The sequence below is a fragment of the Carcharodon carcharias genome, chromosome 5 (genome assembly GCF_017639515.1).
Source record: "Carcharodon carcharias isolate sCarCar2 chromosome 5, sCarCar2.pri, whole genome shotgun sequence".
Lineage (NCBI taxonomy): Eukaryota > Metazoa > Chordata > Chondrichthyes > Lamniformes > Lamnidae > Carcharodon > Carcharodon carcharias.
In genome coordinates, this window is record NC_054471.1 from 158,066,128 (window position 1) to 158,087,367 (window position 21,240).

The 21,240-nt window shown below is 41.0% G+C and overlaps 1 protein-coding gene across 1 annotated transcript in view; it reads right to left on the bottom strand.

The window, feature by feature from the left end:
* LOC121277772 (zinc finger protein 729-like) overlaps positions 1-21,240 on the bottom strand; it is a 113,178-nt gene that overhangs the window by 56,079 nt on the left and 35,859 nt on the right. The window contains exons 3-4 of the mRNA XM_041187408.1: positions 13,120-13,161; positions 6,026-9,682 (exon numbers count right to left, since the gene is read on the bottom strand). Coding sequence (XP_041043342.1) covers positions 6,026-9,682; positions 13,120-13,161 — 3,699 coding nt within the window. The remainder of the gene's footprint in view (positions 1-6,025; positions 9,683-13,119; positions 13,162-21,240) is intronic.

The following is a 21,240-nucleotide window of genomic DNA, read 5'->3' on the forward strand; positions in this document are numbered from 1 at the left end:
CGTGGTAGGGTTGAGCATAAAGGAAGAAATAATTGGAGCTTGTCAGAAAGGCATGGTGATAATCATGGGAGATTTTAATTTAAATATAGACTGGAAAAGTCAGATGGACAAAGATAGCCTAGATGAGGACTACATTGAGTGTTTTTGAGATAGTTTCTTAGAACAGCATGTTCTGGAGCCAACCAGTGAGCAGGCTTTACTAGACCTGGCATTGTGCAATGAGATAGGAATAATTACTGATCTCATAATGAAGGCACCCCTAGGTAGCAACTACTATAATACGACTGAATTTTACATTCGGTTTGAGGAAGAGAGGAGTGGCTCTGAGACTAAGTTTTTAAACTTAAGTAAGGACAATTATGAATGCATGAAAGCTGAGCTGTCTAAAGTGAATTAGCAAATTAGGTTAAGGGATAGGTCAATAGAGATGCTATGGCTAATATTTAAGGTGATATTTCAGAATGAACAGAATAGATACATTCCAGCGAGTTGAAAAAGTCCAAGGGATGGACACACCATCCGTGGTTAACTAGAAAGGTTAAAGTATTAAACTTGTAGGGAGGTCATGCTTCGGTTGTACAGGACACTAGTGAGACCACATTTGGACTATTGTGTACACTATTGGTCACCTTATTTAAGAAAGGATGTAAATGCATTGGAAGCAGTTCAGAGAAGGTTTACCAGACTAATACCTGAAATAGGTGGATTGTCTTATGAGGAAAGATTAGACAGACTAGGTTTGTATCCACTGGAGTTTAGAAGAGTAAGAGGTAACTTGATTGAAACTTTTAAGATCCTGAAGGGTCTTGACAGGGTGGATGTGGAGAGGATGTTTCCTCTTGTGGAAGAATCTAAAACTAGGGGTCACTGTTTAAAAATAAAGGATCTCCCATTTAAAACAGGAGGAAAATTTTTTTCATTCAGAGGGTCTTGAGTCTTTGGAACTTTTTTCCTGAAAAGGTAGTGGACACAGAGTCTTTGAGTGTTTTTAAGGCAGAGGTGGATAGATTTGGTAAGCAAGGAGGTGATAGGTTATCGGCAGTTGGAGGGATGCAAATTTCAGGTTACTATCAGATCAGCCACGATCTTAGTAAATGGTGGAGCAGGCTTGAGGGACTGAATAGCCTACTCCTGCTCCTTGTTCGTATGTTCCTGACTATTCCCCTTCTACTGGCTTAAAAGCTCTTACACATCTATCTTAACAGTGTTTCTCTCCACAGATGCTACCTGACTGCTTGAGTATTTATAGCATTTTTTTTTGTTTTTAAAAATCACATTTTCTCTTTGCTTTAGGGATATACTTTTGGTCAAATTCTATGATTTTGCATCGTCTTTTGAGAGATGTTGATTGGTCAGCATTCCAGTAACAGTACATCAAACATGCAACCAGACAACAGTATGAAATTTTGCTGGCTATGACATTCCTTGGCTTTTACATCACAATATATTGGAAATATGTTTCTGCAGCTGTGACAGCGCACTAACTGATCAATCTAGGCTACAGACGTAAATGATTAATTATAAAAGGCAACAATAAATTACCCTTTAAGCTCACGAACAAAACTTTCAAGTATTGATCTCTTATGCAGAAGTCTAGTTTCCAACACTATACTTGGATATTCTATTCCCTCCACCTTTGTGCAAGGAATCCACTGGATTGGCAGTACATGGCCTATAGTTTTGTTACTAACTAAACAGTCCCATGGAAAATGAGATCCAAGAAAATCTAACTTTTTAAAAACCTTATTAAGATTAATACACGCTGCCAATTTTTTTCTGGATCTCTTTTTTTCTGGGTACCTTTGGATTTAACCAATGTTTTTCTTAATCATTTTGAAAATTATTGGAAATCATGATCAGAGGAATGTTTTTACAAAGTTTCAGTGCGAAATAAAAGGGAATCTGGTTATCAGTTTGGCTTCATGTTATGTCAGTAAAATTGCAGATGTGAATGTGAAGCACAAAGTTATAGCAGTAACCCTTGTCACGAGGGCAGAACTTCATACAGTCCCCCCACCAGCGGGTTTGCAGGTGGGAGCGGGAGGGTGAGGCAGCCCATGAAATTCCCCAATGTAAAAGCAAAATACTGCAGATGCTGGAAATCTGAAATAAAAAAACAAAAATTGCTGGAAAAATTCAGCAGGTCTGACAGCATCTGTGGAGAGAAAGACAGAGTTAACGTTTCAAGTCCAGATGACTCCTCTTCGCTGAGCTTTTCCAGCGATTTTTGTTTTTGTTTGAGAAATTCCCCAGGTGGCCTTCCTGCCCAACCACGACCTGTCCATATATTTTGCCTAGGGCAGCCCGCCCAACTGCACCATAATTGACGAGCTTAATTGGCCACTTAAGAGCTGCTTGCCACCGAGGTACAATTTTTCATTTGGCTGGAGGAGTTCAGGGACTGGGGGCAAGACCAGACGATCCATCTGTCGGAGCCAAAAAGGGAGAGGACGTTGCAGTCATTACTGACCCCCTTTCTAGATCGACTTCCATGCTTCATCTCCAGGTGCTGCTGCCCCCACCTGGCCTTGTCATCACAGCCCCAACCTACCGTAAGACCCCACACCTAGCTGGTCCTGTGGGCTCTGGCACTTATACTGATGGCATTGCTGGTAGTCCCAATAGTGCCCACTGCTCCAAATGATGTTGCTTGAACAGAGCTGATTGGCTGGCAGCACTTGGAAGCAAGACTTCCACCCGAGTGAGGGGCAGAAGTCCCGTCTTCAGTCAGTTAATACTCCTTGAAGCATTCAACGGCTGCGGGAAAGCCTGGATTGGCGGGGATGTATTCCCCTGCCGACTCTTCAGGTAGCAGGGTACACTAACTCAAACAAAGCAAAAGAAATAAAAATTGGATTGAGATAGAAAAGGAGGCAAAAATCATTAAAAGCTGAAGGAATAAGACTCCACAATTTTAAAGGTTAATTTTCAGTGACAGGGAGTTTGTTTGGCTGTAATTAAAGAGTAACACAATATTAAAAAGGATACTTAGATTTAAATAGAAGAGCCCCAACCTTCTGCATAAATAAAGGAGCTTTTCAATGTACTTCTATGATCAGCCACAATAGTGAGTTGTCATTTTCACAGTTTACAGAAAAGTGGCGCAACTCGGGCAACAACCTCCTGATTTTCATGCTTAATTCTGTATCTGCCCTCACCTGAGGTTGCTGTGCAATCTGAGCATGAACAGTGAGCTGTTATATTTTCAGTAAACATAACAGTATGCCCAGTAAAACAAACTGAAAATTACTATCGCGGTATTTTGTTAGCTACTGACAATTTCAAGCTGCACTCGCAATTCTGAATAAAATTCTCAATTATTTCCTTCAACATTTCACTTGTCTTAAATAAGGTTTTATTTCTAATGAAAGTGTTTATATTAACGAAACTACAGGCTACATTTGCTCAGAACATGGTTTAATCACACTACTGAAAAAAATCCTACAGCAAGCTGCGTTTCTTTACTGAACAGCAGCAATGTGGTTAAATGCTTATTTTTGAGAGTAAAATTAATTATTTAGAAAATAAGGTAATGCTCCTTTTTGCAGAAGCCACTAGAATAGTTTGAGCAAGTGCTCTCCTGGGAGATGAACTCAGAAGCGAAAAGCTTGTTATTTTTGCAATGGTAATTGTCTTACTCAGCTGAATTTGAATGCAGCTTGCCAGTGCCTCAAGGTAAATGGAGAATGAACTGATCTTGAGATGCAACCTTGATTTGCCAATACAGAAATAGAAAATGCTAGGAACACTTAAGCAGGGTTGGAAGCATCTTGTACAGAGCAGCCAATATAAGCCACACCTTTATGATCCAGATCCTTCATGTGAAGGCTTGATAAGTGATAGTGACACAAGTCCAGCCTTCTCCTCCCATTTAAATCAACCTCAACTTTCTTTCCTGCACTGGCTGCCAATGCCAAATAATTGCTGTTTAAAATTTACACTTCAATATGCACTCTCAAAATTTAAGTGAAAACAAATGACCGCTGGCACTTCTTAGCAGAGCTGCATGTCAGTAGGGAACACAACTCCCACCTGCACAAATTTGATTGTCGAGCCTAGATTACAGTCCCCAAGTCAAAGCTTAAACAAGTATACTATTCCTGAGCTTTTTCGTACGTATCAAGTTTCAGTGAAGTTGCACCGATCTATGATGAATCCAACACATTGAAGGGCACCACCTCTAACTGAAAACCAGATTAAATAACAGTGCTTGATGAATTGGAACTTACTTAGGGTTAGTCCTCAATTATTTAAAATTGAAATTAAAGAATGCGTGATTTGCTTTTGGTTTTGCAGATATCTGGTCTGCTGCAGGGCAACTAAAATTCCCAGAGTGCTTCACACAACAACGCATAGGATGTTGTAGTGTTATTGCACAATAAACAGAAAATACGTACACTACACCCAAAATTAATAAGGCTTTTCGTCTTACTAGCCTGAAGTAGACATTCCATTTCCAGTGCATCTCGAACAAAACCAGAATTGTTCAAATTCTAATAAAGTCGGTTTAGATCTACTGTTAGAGCATTCATTCCAAACTGGCAGAAATTGCTAAATTTACAATTCATGGGAAACCCAATTGAGGAATAAAATTATGATGTCCCAATGACATGTCTGCTGTAGAAAATACAGCATTTAATTGACAAGCCTATACTTAGAATCAAAGAATGGTTACAGAACAGAAGGAGGCCATTTAGCCTCTTATATCTGTGCTGGCTCTCTCTGAAGCAGCAACTCACCTAGCCCTCACCTTTTGCCCACAGCCCTGCAATTTTTCTTCGATTCAGATAATTCTCCAATTCCTTTTTGTAAGCCACAATTAAATCTCCTCCCACCACACACAATGGCAGTGCATTCCAGATCCCAACAACTCTGCCTGGACCTCTCATGTTTTTGAGCACCTTTATCAAATCTCCTCTCAGTCATCTCTACTTAATCACAATTGCTACTGAAAGTGGTTTATTTTGGCATATCAAGATAACAGCCAGGTCAGAATATGCATTTTAGAAGCACAATATTAAATGAAGCTCTCGAATCAAAACTAAATATAAATTGAAAAAAAAAAATCACAACCCATGCTTTATTTTTTTTAATGTGATTAAACACTCTATTCAGATTTAATCTAAATCAACAACCCCAGTGTAAATCTACTGTAGTATTCCTGGGAAAACTGAAGAGGTTCAGTTTCCCAGAAAAAGTACATATACAGCTTTGTATATTCAGCAGTCACTGATCAATGCAAGACTATAATGGAACTGCAGTATCTCCCATCTGCTAAAGTACATTCAATTGGGCTATTTAGCTATTAATGCCTATTTACATCATTTTAAACACAATAAAACACAACAGAAGAAGAACAATGGATGAGGGAAAATAAACCTCCAGTCCATCTCTCCAGTACCCTAAATGTTCCATTATATCTTGAATGCCCCTTAGTTTTATTTACTAATATACCATCAAACATTTACCATTCTCTCAGTAAATTTCTTCCTAATAATCTATTTTAAATGGACTTTTCACTGACATATTTATGACTTCTGGCTTTATTTTTGTGACCGAAACTTACTGGTTGCAACAAAAATGAGTTGCTTAAGACAGGTGGACATTCCACCAAAGTGACCAGACTAACAAGCTTCACTCTACTGTGTTATAGAAACAAAACTTACTGATGTGCATAATGATGCAGTTTTAAAATTTACAATGATTTCAAGTAAAGATGTATAAGTGGCACACAGCCTCTTGTTCATCAGAAACAAGTTTATACTATTTTGGCCCTGCTGAGTCTTTTCAGTCTCGTGATGCTGCTTGCACTGGAGGATTCCCTCATCCACAAGTGTTCACCACTACAACTTATGTTACTTCACTGTGACATGTAGTAGAAACATCTGCATGGTTCTATACCGCTCCTCATTTCTGTGTCTACCACGGTTTTGAATGCTGCCATCACTACGGCCCAACTTGTTAAACAGGCATCTCTGTCCTTTCCAATGGAGGCTTTCCCTTTATTGCACAATTAGACTTTAACTTATGTGAACCCTGGCATGTCGCTTGAGGTTGGTCATAGAAGCACATGAGTAGTTGCATTGGTCACATTGGAAAGTTTCTTTCTTTATATGGTTCCTCATATGCCGTTTGAGGTTGCCCAGTTGGGCAGAGACATAGTTACACTGTGAACATTTATATGGCCTTCTGTAGTTGTGTATGTTCATGTGTCTTATGAGGTTGCTCTGGTACTGCGAGACAAAATTGCACAATTTGCAAGAAAAGACTTTCTGTTCTTTGCTAAGGCTATTCTCATTCTCCCCTTCTTGCTTTATCTCCATTCTTTCCATATGATTCTGTTTGTGTCGTTTAAAGGTTGCCTTGCTATTGGACACAAACTTGCACTGGATACATTGGTAGGATTCCTTTCCTGCATGTGTTCGAAGGTGCCGTTTGACATTGACTAATTGGGTGGAAGCATAATTACACTGGCTACACTTAAAGGGCTTTTCTCCTTTGTGGCTCCTGATGTGTCGGTTAAGGTTCCCCAATTCTGTGGTTTCATAATAGCAATGTGAACATTTATACTGTCTCTTCCGTTTCAAATTCCTTGAAACACGGCTAGGGATAGAGCCACTGACCTCACAGGAGGGAGGGTCATTATCGTTTTCAATGTTTTCTTCCTGTGTAGATAGACCATTCTCTATCTCTTTTTTTATGCTAATACTTTCTGGTTGTACCAGATCAGCTATGTCAGAAGGGGAGGAATCCAAATGGCTAGATGCTTGTTTCACGTGCGTTTGCAAGTGCCTCTTCAAGTTTGCAAAATTAATGGATGCATAGTTGCATTTGTTGCATTTAAATGGCCTTACACCCAAATGAACCTGGATATGGCGCTTGAAGTTTCCAGATTGCTTGGTGGTATAGTTGCAGTGGGAACACTGGTACTCACTTTTGCTGTTGCTGTGTGTTTTCATGTGTGCTTTCATGTGCATTATGAAGTGGTTGGGATACTGGGTGACAAAACTGCACAATTTACAAGAGAAGATGTTTTCACTACTTTGATGGACAATTCTCTCTTCGGAAGGTGACTGGGGGTCACTGGACACAGAGCCCGTGCTGTGTGTTTTCATGTGCCCCATTAAATCATTTGGGTGTTGTGTGATGAAGTCACACAGATTGCAAGAAAAATGTTTCTGGACATTTTCACTCTCTCTTTCTTCCTTGCACTGTGGCTCCACTTCATTGTCCAGGTGATCCTGCAAGTGCCCTTTCCAGCTGGTTATACTGCAAGTAGAATAGGTGCATTGGCCACACTGGAAAGGCTTTTTACCTGTGCGAAGATGTTGGGCACCCACGTCTTTCCTGGTCACATCAGCATGCGTCTTCATGTGTCTTGCAAGGATGCTTGGGTACTGGGCTTTAAAATTACACAATATACAACAATAGGGTTTCTCAGATTTCACCGAACTGCTGCCTTCCCCCAAGAATGTCTTTTCGGTGTGAATTTGCTTGTGCCGCTTCAAATTCTCCATGCGGCTACAAGTGTAATTACACTCCTCACATCGGAAGGGTTTTTCCCCAGTGTGGATCAATATGTGCCGTTTAAGATTACCTTGCTGCACTGTTGCATATTCACAGTAGTGACACTTGTAGGGCTTCTCTGAATTGTGCGTTTTCATGTGCCTCATGAGGTGGCCTGGGTACTCTGAGACAAAGCTACACAGCTTGCAGGAATAAAGTTCTTGGGCTTTTTCATTCCCATTCTCATCGTCTTCCAACAACAATTCTTTCTTGACATGACTCTCCTTATGTTCCTTTAATTCCACTGCACTGCTGCAGGTGTAATAGCAGATGCCACATTTGAACGACTTGGGCCGAGTATGCGTTAATATGTGACGCTTGAGATTTCCTGACTGGTGAGATGCATATTCACACTGGTCACATTTGAAGGGCTTTTCTCCCAGATGAATCCGGATGTGCCGTTGCAGGTTCCCTGATAAAGAAGAAACATAATTACAGTATGTACATTTGTAAGGCTTCTTTTCTCCACCTCCGATTTTCTCAGTGTGATTTTGCTGGTGCTGCTTTAAGTCTGCCATGTTCTCACAGACATGGTCACACATGCGACACTTGAGAGATTTTTTGTGTGTGTGGGTCTGCCTGTGCCTCTTAAGGTGCCCTGACTGATAAGTTGCATAGTCGCATTGGTCACATTTGAAGGGTTTCTCACCCAGGTGAATTCGAGTGTGCCTTTGGAGGTTCCCCAATAGTAATGATGTATAATCACAATATAAACATTTGTAAGGCTTTTCCTCCCCAATTTTTGATGCAACTTGCTCGGGGGTATGGTTTGAGGCTTCATTGGTGACACTTGGTTTATCCTGTAGGTCCTTTTCCTTATCTCGTTGAAGCTTTTCCTTAATGTGAGTCTCTTTATGCTGCTTTAAATCTAATAAGTTACCACAGCTGTAGCCACAGTTCCGGCATTTGAACATTTTTTCACGTGTGTGAGTGAGCAAATGACGCTTAAGGTTCCCCATTTGACAGGAGGAATAATCACATTTGTCACACTTGAAAGGTTTTTCTCCCAGATGAATGCGGGTATGTCGCTGGAGATTTCCAAGCAAAAGTGATGCATAGCTACAATACAAACATTTATAAGGCTTCTCCTCACTATTTGCTTTCATTATGATTGCATCTGGTTCATTATTTTGTAGTAAACTTTTGTCGTCTTTGTGGTTTTGTTTGTGCCGCATTAGGTCTGCCATACTGTCCCCTGTATAGTCACACTGGCTACATTTGAAGGATTTTTTCCTTGTGTGTATCAGCATATGACGTTTGAGATTCCCCATCTGACCAGATGCATAATCACATTGGTTGCATGTGAAAGACTTTTTCTGGGTATGAGTTAACTTATGGCGCTTCAAGTTCCCTGACTGGCTAGTTGCATAGTAGCATTGGTCACACTTAAAGGGTTTTTCTCCAAGGTGAATTCGGACGTGGCGCTGTAGATTCCCCATTAATGATGATGTATAGCTGCAATATGAGCAGTTGTAAAACTTCTTTTCTTCACTTCCTCCAGTGGCTATGCCACAATCTGCCTGCGAAGGGAAAGGCTTCTTTGAAGCAGTGCTCTCCTTTAGTTCTGATGGAGGTTTGTTTTTCATGTGCTTCTTCTTGTGTCGCGTTAGGGTTATCATATGATCACAGGCAAAATCACAGTAGCTGCATTTTATGGCCTTTTTCTGAGTTTGGGTTTGCACAAGTGTTTCTAATTGGTCAGATGCATTGTCACATCTCAAAGACTTTGGGCCTTCACAATTCAGGAAATGACACTTAATCTTGTCCAATTGATTAGTTGTATAGCTGCTGTCAGAACATTTATAGAGTTTATCATCCAGCATTTGGGTTTTGTTCAGACTGTCACAATGCATAGAAGTTTCCTCAAAGCTACAATCTTCTTCCAACATAATGCCCACACCAGTTTTCATGCTGTTCTGACTGACAATACCATTTGTCTGCGGAGGGGAACCATCACAACAGACTGAGAGCATTTTATGCGACTTTGGGGTAGATTCCACTTGGTTACCCGCCATCCCAACATCATTGTGCTGTTCCTTTCCAGTTTTGAGTCGTTTGCAGCTTGACGAAAACTCCCCAATGTCATTTGCATGAATAAAATCCAATCTATCAGAACCTGCAAATAAAAATCAACACAAACCATCAGTTTATTGGACACGGCCAGCTGGCAAAAACACCAATATAAATAAAATCACATTTTACCAACAGAGCTACAGTACCAGAAGTTGTGATGGGCAACAATCACAATGCAAAGTATATTAATTCAGTATTAAACTAATATGGCACATTTATTTTTCTGCATTTTCATTTCTAGTGCTTTTAAAAGATGGGTTTAACAATAAAAAATACAAATGCAATAATTAGAGCAAGTGATGTTTCAAATATAAGCTGCTATTTAGTAAAAGGCAAAACACAAAAAAATCTATTTTTCATGCAATAAATGTTGCACCAAGGTGTATTAGATCTAAGGGCCTCTATGACAGAAAGTTAGGACTTTCATTTCTCATTCAGGTTCAAACTTAACCCAGACAGATAGGATGGAAATCTTTGGATTACATAATAGTTACTATATTTCAAAAATGATCCATTGGTTATGAAGTGCTTTGAGATACCCTAAAGATCATAAAGCAGAATAACAAGCTTTTCTTTGCTGACTTTTAATAGTAACGTAATAAAAAAGAACTTGGATAATCTGCAGTCTTCTGAAAATGAATGCAAATCCTGCCTGTAAAACAGCACCCAGAAACTCAAGATGGAATAGTGCCAGGGAAAATAATGATAAGACTTCTGTAACAGTAAGGAGGGAGGGATGCCTTTTAAGGAGTATGATTTGAAGAGGTGGGTGGGCTGGGGTAGTGGGTAGGGGAGGTGCAAATCATTATTTTGGGGTGGAGTTAAAAGGGGCTTTAATCTAGATCCAACCCATGGAATAGCTGACCTAAGGGTTTCACCACAGATATTTGGGGCAAAAAAGTCAGTTCCTCACCACCTAAGTGGGCCTAACATCTAACATAAGATTTTTTTTTTACAAACCCCAAACAAAATCTAATATATATACAGAAATAAAAAGCAAAAAAGTGCAGCAGTTTATACAATGAGCTATAGTTCCACTTTATTTCTGTCTTCAGTATTTGCATTCAGAAATGCTCATCACGTGACTAGTGAAATCTCTTTACTGTGAAGTACACATATAAAGTACGTAATCAGAAAATGCCTGGCCAAAGTCAAATTTTAAACTGACAGCACAAAGGAAGGTTAGCCCAAATGGCAGTTCAGGGCAGAATGTGGCACACCATGGTGAGAACCAAAAAGGGAAATCAGGTGGGCAACCTGAGCTCACCAACTGCCTATTTCAGGAATTACTACGTTTTCGATGAGGACTGGGCAACTCCACTTAGTCTCATTTTAGGGAAAGGGTTCAATTGTTTTTTTCCCCTGGACGATTTTCCAACAGGTACGTTACATCGAGAATTATGCAATTACATCATGCAATTACAGAAATAAGGGTTTTTGCTCTCTTCGTCGTTTCCTCCCCTTCTCAGGGTGCCATACTGGGGAACAATTCCAGTGGGAAAAAACAACAACCTTCTACTATCACCTCAAGTGTCAAAAGGTTTTTTTTTTGTCTTGGTGGATAGGCAAAAACTAACGGGGTTTTTTACAACAATTGATAACAGCCATCATGGTCACCATTACTAAGACTAGCTTTCAATTCCAGATTTTTCATTAATTGAATTTAAATTCCACCAGCTGCTGTGGTGGGATTTGAACTAGGGTCCCCAGAGCAACAGCCTGGGCCAGTATACTAGTCCAGTGACATTACAACTATGTTATCATCTCCCCCCTATATACCTAGTTATGAGTCACTAGATAATTATCAGTAGTATGGATCTTTGCTAATTTTTTCCTCCTTGGTCCAGGGACATTGAAGCTCTAGTTATACCTCTGTTCCTGCCCTGATGGAGATCTGCTCTTTCAGTAGGGCCAGAAATTGAAGTGTTGACTTTGCTGCTCTGTATGGCTCAGTAACAATGTAAGTGCTACATTTAGATAGTGAACCACTGAGAGCGCTAAATATTTTGTAAATGTGTAAATCACTCAAGTAGTAAAAGTAACGCTGGAATGCCAGCACTTAATTGGAGGCTCAGACAAAAATTCAAATTAAATCTTCGTTAGCATGTGAATTGCAAAATCTTACGGGAAAAGCACTTTGCTAAATCGTTTCTTTAAGATGGCAGTTCCTTGTATCATCTGACAAATAGTTAAAGAAGTAGCATCAGCATCCATAAGTAAGCATTCTGCCATTCCCAGAATCTTAGGGTTAACTGAACAGGTAAAAAGAATGGCTTCAGAAGCGATTATAACCAGAAATATTGCTTCCAATGGGCTACTGGTGACACAAAACAGGGGAAACAATAATTTCCAGTTATGTTATCTGTGAAAATCACATCAACACATCAAAATTTTCACAGAACTATGAGTGGATAAATTGATGAAACCATTAGCACAGCGCTCAAGCGCATTAAGAGGAGCAAATAAGGCACATATTTGTATTAGTGGGTACAAAAATTTGGTTATATTTGGTTGTCTGAGACACTGGCCAGTCCCAATCTTTAAGGTTAAGTCTGCCTTTGAACAACAATGGTGATTCCACACATGAGGAATAAAACAGTTTATCTCTGAGTTTAAAAACTATAGCTTTTCTACTTTAGAAAAGAGAATACTGCGAGTAGTAGTTGAAATATTGAAGGTTGTGGACATTATTGGAAAAAAAAAAGGAACTCATTGCTCACTGTAGTGAAGGTTTCACAACCTACGAGTTAGGAGAATCAGAAGTAGGAATGGAAGCCAGATGACTTCAAAAGCCATTTCAATCAAAGGCTGATCATGCTGCAGAAAGCACCAAAAAAAGGTTATTGAAGAACACAGTATAAATGAGTTGAAGAGATAATTAAATGCATTTCTGGAAGGAGGAGATGAGGAAGTAGCAAGGAGAAGTTGATTTATAAAACAAGGAGCAGGTTGTTGGACCAAATTTCTTTCTCCTGTTCCAAAAAAATCTAGTATTATGATGTGAACCTTCTTAGTGATAGAACTACAAGGCGAGAAACAATATCAGCGTAAAAAGGTAACAAGTTATACCTCATTACAAAAGTAGCAGCAGCTGGGTAGATAAGACAAGAATCTTATTCTACAACTAAGATAAGAAAAATAATGTACATGTATTAAGACTTTCATGTTGGTTAGATCACAGCTACAACCTAACAGCAGCTTTTAAAAGATACCACTTCAGGCTACCAACAAGGCTTGGTGCTTCAATGGTAAATTAAGCAAATCTTTGGTTACACAAAACTAAGTCACTTCTAGAAAGGTGTAGTCAAACCTTAATAAAAACTCATGACATAATTAAGAAAACAAAATCATGTTGCCCATCACTGACTAGAAGTAACGCTACTCTGCTGAAATTTACTTTTTAAAAAAAATTATTTTCACAAAACAGTTAATCTGTAAATGCAAAGAAAATTTCTTTTTCAGTTCAGTAGCGCTACTTACCATAGCAGATTGGTTTAGGCCCCGCGAATTGATCCAGGGTTGCTGAAGAACAAAGACCAAATAGATAAACAGTTTGTTTTCCTTGCGCAACCAAATTTGTAGTTTTGAAAAAGCCATATTCTATATGGTTATACAACTGCCGCATTAGTCTGCTTATAAGTATAGACAAATTCTTTTTAACATGAGGCCATGAAAGCCACTTCCTTTAGTTGGGTGCATGGAACCCTAGACACATCTCAAATACAGTCGCTGCTTTTTTAAAAAAAAATTCACAGAATGAGAATCACTGGCAAGGTGAGCATTTATTGCCCATCCTTAATTGCCCTTGAAGTGGTGGTGGTAAGTCACGTTGACAACTGAGGGGCTTGTTGGACCATTTCAGGGGACCAGTTAAGAGTCAACTGCATTGCTGTGGTTCTGAAGTCACATATGGTCAGATTGGATAAGGATGGCAGATGTCCTACCCCAAAACGACATCCAGTGAGCCAAATGGGCTTTTACAACAATCCGATAGATACATGGTTACCATTCCTGATACTAACCTTTTATTTCAGATTTATTTAATTAAATGAATTTAAATTCCCCAGCTGCGATGGTCGGATTTGAACTCAAGTTTCTGAATCATGAACCCAGTAACATAACCACATCGTCACTGTCTCTGCTACAGGCATGATGGGCCAAATTGCCTCCTCCACAATTCTGTGATGTGATATAAATGCAAGGTTTATTCCTTTATGATGTTATTGGGAGAGGAAAAATATTTTGGACCATGGAGACTTTCATATCCTCCCAAATTAACTAAAACTTTATTTCAAAACATTAGTGGGTACTCTTAACTCATTATATGCTCTGTCTATACAGGTGTGAGCACCCATTCTCCAAATGACCAACTCACCTAGTTCCATTCTCCCACCTTCTCCCTGTAACGCTGCACACACTCCTTTTCAAATAACAGTCTAATTGCCTTTTGAATAATTCAAGTGAAGCAGTCTCCACCAGATGCTCATGCAGAACATTCCAGAATCTAACCACTTGCTGTGTGAAAAAGTTTTTCCTCATCACTATTACTTCTTTTATTAATTTACTATTTTGGTTTCAAATTTCCAACATCTACAGTATTAGTTTTTAATGTTTTGATCCAAAGAATTAATCCATCATAAATTTTACAACCCAACTGTAAAAAATAAAAAAAAATTCGAATTCCTCAAATAGTAAGCGGACAAAAAAAACTGCTTCTGCAGTTTGCATTCCAAGTAATTGTGAATATTGTGATGCGTTATTGAAAATTCTTTTGGCTGTGCAAATATGTAATCCTGTGCAATAATAAACTGCATTACAATCTGAAATCACACTAAAAACAATTCCTTTCTGCTGCAAAGATTTTCAAAGTATAGAGTAGGCTAGGTAATTAATATTCGCTCATTCAGCATGAAATGTTATACCCAGAAGTTACTGTACTGCAGAGCGTTAGGACAATGTTTAACTCGGAGACTTGATTCAAGGGCAACTAGGAAATTTTGCTCAAGACTATATCAAGTAATTAATAGCACAAGAGACCATGAGATGAGCTGCTCCACATGGTTCAAGAGGCTCCTCATTCCACAGGTCACGAGGGCACTCCCCAAAAAAGATGTAATGTGTCCTCATTTTACCCAAATGCCAATAGATATACAGTCACTTCCATGTAAATACACTTTTGATCCCAGAATTCTCCTCAACTGTTCATATTTAGATTAGTTGATGCCCAAACTTTCTTCCAATGTCAGCAGAAAACTAGTGCCCAGCCATTCCTCTTGTTGGAACAATTTTACCATTCCAATTGCAAAGCGAATACCAGAGCGAATTCTCATATTTGCTTAGATTCAGAAACATAATTTTACTCCTTTCTGCGCAAGCATGGTTGCTTCTGAACCAGACAGAGAAAGTTATGTCAAGTCCCATTCACTCCTGTTATATAGATTTCCCAGCCATGACACAGAACTTGATTGGTGAAGACAAAAGACCTATTCAATTATTCATACAATAACACTTGGTTATAGAAAAGACCACAAATCATCACTTAATTTAACCCAAAGACAGTAGCACATGACAGTACACTAAGAGATAGTGAGTGCAAAGATGACATGGTTTGACATTTCGATTTGTGAAGACATATGGACTGGAGCTGATACGTTGAAAAAGCTGTTCATAGTCAAGGCCATGTGTACGATCATCAAACCACGACCCAAATTCAAGCACAATCTCTCCCAACAAATCAGACATTAATTTCTCAGTTGAAAACTGAAAAATAAAATTGCCTCTCAACTTATGTCAATGCTGTCATAAAAGTTCTCAATTTTTATCATGAAGAAAAGCAAGTAAGAATATCACAAGCTTGACAGGGTACATTGTTTCTGTACATCAAAGTCATCCCTAGCCACAACTCACTTAACACACAGGACAAAATAAAAGGTTAGAGACATTAAGGTGACAATGGTGTAACGGTGATGTTACTGGGCTGGTAGTGCTCGGGGACATGAGATCAAATTTAAATTTAATCCATTAATAAATCTGGAATTCAATAATAGCATCAGTAATCAATATCATTGTCATAAAAACCCATCTAGTTCACTAATGTCCTTTACAGAAGCCCTGGGAGACCTCAACATTGATTCTGGACTCTATGAAGTCTCATGGCATAAAAAGGCCAGGAAACCTTCTGCTGACTGTCACCTGTCACCCTCCCCTAGCTGATCAAGTACTCCCCCATGTTGAACTCCAATTGGAAAAAGCACCGAGGGCGGCAAGGGCACAGAATGTACTTTAGGTGGAGGACTTGAAAGCTCATCACCAAGATTGGTCAAGTAACACCACAACTGACCGCGTTGGCAGAGTCCTGAAGGACATAGCTGCTAGGCTGGGCCTGTGGCAGCTGATAAGGGAACAACAAGCAGGGGAAACCTACTTGACCTTGTCCTCACCAATCCACCTATCACAGGTGCATCTGTCCATGATAGTATTAGGAGGAGTGACCACCATACAGTCCTTGTGGAGATGAAGTTTTGATGTGTGGCACCACCACTGTGCCAAATGGGACAGATTCAGAAAAGGTCTAGCAATTCAAAACTGGGCATGAGGCACTGTGGACTATCAGCAGAACTGTATTCTACCACAGTCTGTGACTTCATAGCTCAGCATGTCCCTCACTCTACCACTCCCATCAAGCCAATGATGAGCGCAGCAGCAGCACCAAGCATGCATAAAAACGAGGTGTCAATCTGGTGAAGCTACAACACAAGACTGCATGCATGTTGAACAGCAGCATGCAATAGGCAGAGTTAAGCAATCCTGTAATCGAAAGAGCCAGTCATGAATGGAGGTGAGCAATTAAACAATTAGGCAGAGGAGGCATCTCTACAAACATCCCCATTCTCAATGATGGGGGAGCCCAGCATATCAATGCAAAAGACAAGGCTGAAACATTTGCAACCATCTGCGGCCAAAATTGCCAAGTGGATGATCCATTTCAGCCTCCTCCCACATGACCCAACATCACAGATGTCAGCCAACTCAAATCACTCCATAATGTTAAGAAACTGCTCAAAGTGCTAGATACTGCAAAGGATTTGGGCCCTCACAACATTCCAGAAGTAGTACTGAAGACTTGTGCTCCAGAACTAGACATGTAATGCCGAGCCAAGCTCTTTCAGTGCAGCTACAAAACAGACATCTACCCAACAACGTGGAAAATTGCCCAGGTATTTCCTGTCCAGAAAAAGCAGAGCAAACCCAATCTGACCAATTACCGCCCCATCAGACTACTCGCGATCATCAGTGAAGTGATTAAAGGTACCGTCAGCAGTGCTGTCAAGTGGCATTACACAGCAACAACCTGTTCACTGAGGCTCAATTTGGTTTCTACCAGGGCCACTTGGCTCCAGACCTCTTTTAACCCTTGGTCCAAACGTGGAAAAAAGAGCAAATTTCAGAGGTGAGGCAAGAGTGACTCCCAGCACATGACCGAGTGTGGCATCAAGGAGCCCATGCAAAATTGCAGTCAAAGGTAATCAGGGAAAATTCTCCACTGGTTGGAGTCATATGCAGTACAAAGGAAGATAACTGTGGATTGTTGGAGGCCAATCATCTCAGTCCCAGGACATCACTGCAGGAAAAACTCAGCAGGTCTGGCAGCATCTGCGGAGAGGAACACAGTTAGCGTTTCGAGTCCGAATGACCCTTCAACAGAACTAAGTAAAAATAGGAGAGAGGTGAAATATAAGCTGGATTGTGGAGGGGGGCGGCAAGTAGAGCTGGATAGAGGGCCAGAAATAGGTGGAGATAACCAAACGATGTCACAGACAAAAGGACAAAGAGGTGTTGAAGGTGGTGATATTACCTAAGGAATGTGCTAATTAAGGATAGAAAGCAGGACGAGCAAGGTACAGATAGTGCTAGTGGGGATGGGGTAAAGGAATCAAAAAAGGCTAAAAGGTAGAGATAAAACAAATAAAGTGCCTAGTCGGAAGATGAGGTGCTGTTCCTCCAGTTTGCGTTGAGCTTCACTGGAACAATGCAGCAAGCCAAGGACGGACATGTGGGCATGAGAGCAGGGTGGAGTGTTGAAATGGCAAGCGCCAGGGAGGTCTGGGTAAAGATTGCAGACAGACCGAAGGTGTTCTGCAAAGCAGTCACCAGTCTGTGTTTGGTCTCTCCAATGTAGAGGAAACCGCATTGGGAGCAACGAATGCAGCAGACTAAATTGAGGGAAGTGCAAGTGAAATGCTGCTTCATTTGAAAGGAGTGTTTGGGCCCATGGACAGTGAGGCGAGTGGAATTAAAGGGACAGGTGTTTCACCTTCTGCGGTTGCATGGGAAGGTGCCGTGGGAGTTGGTTGAGGTGTAGGGGGTGATGGAGGAGTGGACCAAGGTGTCCCGGAGGGAACAATCCCTGCGGAATGCTGCCGGGGTGGGGGTGAAGGGAAGATGTGTTTGGTGGTGGCATCATGCTGGAGTTGGCGGAAATGGCAGAGGATGATCCTTTGAATGCGGAGGCTGGTGGGGTGATAAGTGAGGACAAAGGGGACCCTATCATGTTTCTGGGAGGGAGAGGAAGGTGTGAGGGCGGATGCACGGGAAATGGGCCGGACACAGTTGAGGGCCCTGTTAACCACCGTGGGTGGAAAATCTTGGTTAGGGAAGAAGGAAGACATGTCAGTGGAACTGTTTTTGAAAGTGGCATCATCAGAACAGATGCGACGGTGGCGAAGGAACTGAGAGAATGGGATGGAGTCCTTACAGGAAGTGGGGTGTGAGGAGCTGTAGTTGAGGTAGCTGTGGGAGTCAGTAGGCTTTTAATGGATATTAGTGGACAGTCTATCACCAGAAATTGAGACAGAGAGGTCAAGGAAGGGAAGGGAAGTGTCAGAGATGGACCATGTGAAAATGATGGAGGGGTGGAAATTGGAAGCAAAATTAATAAATTTTTCCAGGTCCAGACGAGAGCATGAAGCAGCACCGAAGTAATCATCGATGTACCAGAGAAAGAGTTGTGGGAGGGGGCCGGAGCCTGTCCGCAAGCATTACCTAGACCTCCCTGACACTTGCCATTTCAACACTCCACCCTGCTCTCATGCCCACATGTCCGTCCATGGCTTGCTACATTGTTCCAGTGAAGCTCAACGCAAACTGGAGGAATAGCACCTCATCTTCCCACCAGGCACTTTACAGCCTTCCTGACTGAATATTGAGTTCAACAATTTTAGATCATGAACTCTCTCATCCCCACCCCCTTTCCGATTCCCCCCCACATTTTTTTTCCAATAATTTATATAGATTTTTCTTTTCCCACCTATTTCCATTATTTTTAAATGTATTTCCATCCATTGTTTTATCTCTACCTTTTAGCCTTTTTTGATTCCTTCACCCCACCCCCACTAGGACTATCTGTACCTTGCTTGTCCTGCTTACTGCCCTTAATTAGCACATTCCTTAGATAATATCACCACCTTCAATACCTCTTTGTCCTTTTGTCTGTGACATCGTTTGGTTATCTCCACCTATCACTGGCCCTCTATCCAGCTCTACTTGTGTCATCCCTTCTTAAACCAGCTTATATTTCACCTCTCTTCTATTTTTACTTAGTCCTGTTGAAGGGTCATTTGGACTCGAAACGTTAACTGTGTTCCTCTCCGCAGATGCTGCCAAACCTGCTGAGTCTTTCCAGGTATTTTTGTTTTTGTTTTGGATTTCCAGCATCAGCAGTGTTTTGCTTTTACCTTTTACATCACTACAGGAGTTCCTCAGGGTAGTCTCCTGGACTCAGTTGCTTCATCAGTTACCTTTCTTTGGTCAGAAGTGTGGATTTTCGCTGATGATTGCACAATGTTCAGTGCTATTTGCAACTCCTCAGATACTGAAGCAGTCAGTATCCAAAGACAGCAAGACCTGTGCAACATGCAGGCTTGGGCTGACAAGTGGCAAGTAACATTTGTGCCACACAAGGGCCAGGCAATGAACATCTCTAAGAAGAGAGAATCTAACCATCTCCCCTTTGCATTCAAAGGAATACCATTGTTGACTACCTGACATCAATATCCTGAGGGTTACCAGTGACTAGAAACTGAACTGGACCGGCCATATAAATACTGTGGCTACAAGAGCAGGTCAAATGCTGGGAATTCTACAGAGAGTAACTCACTTCCTGAATCCCCAAATCCTGTCCACCATCTACAAGGTGTAAGTTAGGAGCATGATGGAATACTCGCCACTTCCCTGGATGAGCGCAGCTCCAACAACTTTCGAAGCTCAACACCATCCAGGACAAGGCTGCCTGCTTAATTGGCACCCCATCCACCACCTTAAACATTCACTCCCTCCACCACAGTGGCAGCAGTGTGCACCATCTACAAGGTGCACTGTAGCAACTCGCCAAGACTCCTTTGACAGCCCCTTGAAAACCCAAGACCTCTACCAGCTAGAAGGTAAAGGGCAGCAGGTGCATGGGAACATGGTCAAGGACCTATCATATCTTTCCTAATATTGTTGTGGGATATTTTAAAGCATATGTGTGTGTGTGTGTGTGTGTGTGCGTGCGCTAATGTATAAAATTTAAATTAGACTAGAGACAGTTAGACTACAAGGTTTAATTTATCAAAGAAGTGAGATGTAAAACAAAGCATTTGGAATGGAGATCAGTAAAGTTAGGGTGAGGTCAGTAGATACAGTGTGAATGAAATGTGCATTTTTACATAAGTGGAGAAATGTTTGATTTTCAAAGGGACCAAGAAGAACGTTTACAAATGTTACCCAAAAGTGCTGGCCATAATGAGAACATGAAAGATTGTTATATTCTGGGAAAAATAACTTCTAAAGACAAGTGGAAACAATGGGATTTACAGATCAAAAAGGGCGAAACATATTTAAAGAAGGAAGGAAGGCTGTGAGCGGGGGCGGAGGGGGGGCATGTGAGATCTTGAAAGGTAACTGTGTGAAACAGTCTTGGGCAAAAGCCTCTAGCCACCCTGCAGCAGTTTGCTGTTCCAGTAACCAAAGTGGTGTTAAAAGCTTTTGGAAGTCCATTGTTCAGTGGGTACTTGTGGTAAAATTGCTGGGTAACTTGGAATCTATTTGGACTGTTGCCTTAAAAGGGGGGTGTTTAGTTAGGAGTCTGGTTAAGTAGAAATTTTGCAGCCTGTTATATACGGGGAGGGGGGGGTGCAGTAGCATAGTGGTATTGTCACTGACTAGTATTCCAGAGACCACGGGTTCAAATCCCACCATGGCAGATGGTGACATTTGAATTCAATAAAAATCTGGAATTAAAAGTCTGATGATGACTAATGTCTACTAATCTGCCGTGCTAATCTGAACAAGGGCCGATTAGGGATGGGAAATAAATGCTAGCCTAGTCAGCGATGCCCACATCCCATGAACAAATTAAAAAAGAGCCTGGCAAATACCTACCATATCATAACACCACCTCCTGCAAATTCCCCTCCAAGCCACACACCATCCTGACTTGGAACTATAATCGCTGCTCCTTCTCTGTCACTGGATCAAAAACCTGGAACTCCTTAAAAAGCTGTGGCTGCACCGACACCAGATGGTCTACTACACCAGGCGGTGACTCACCATCACTTTCTC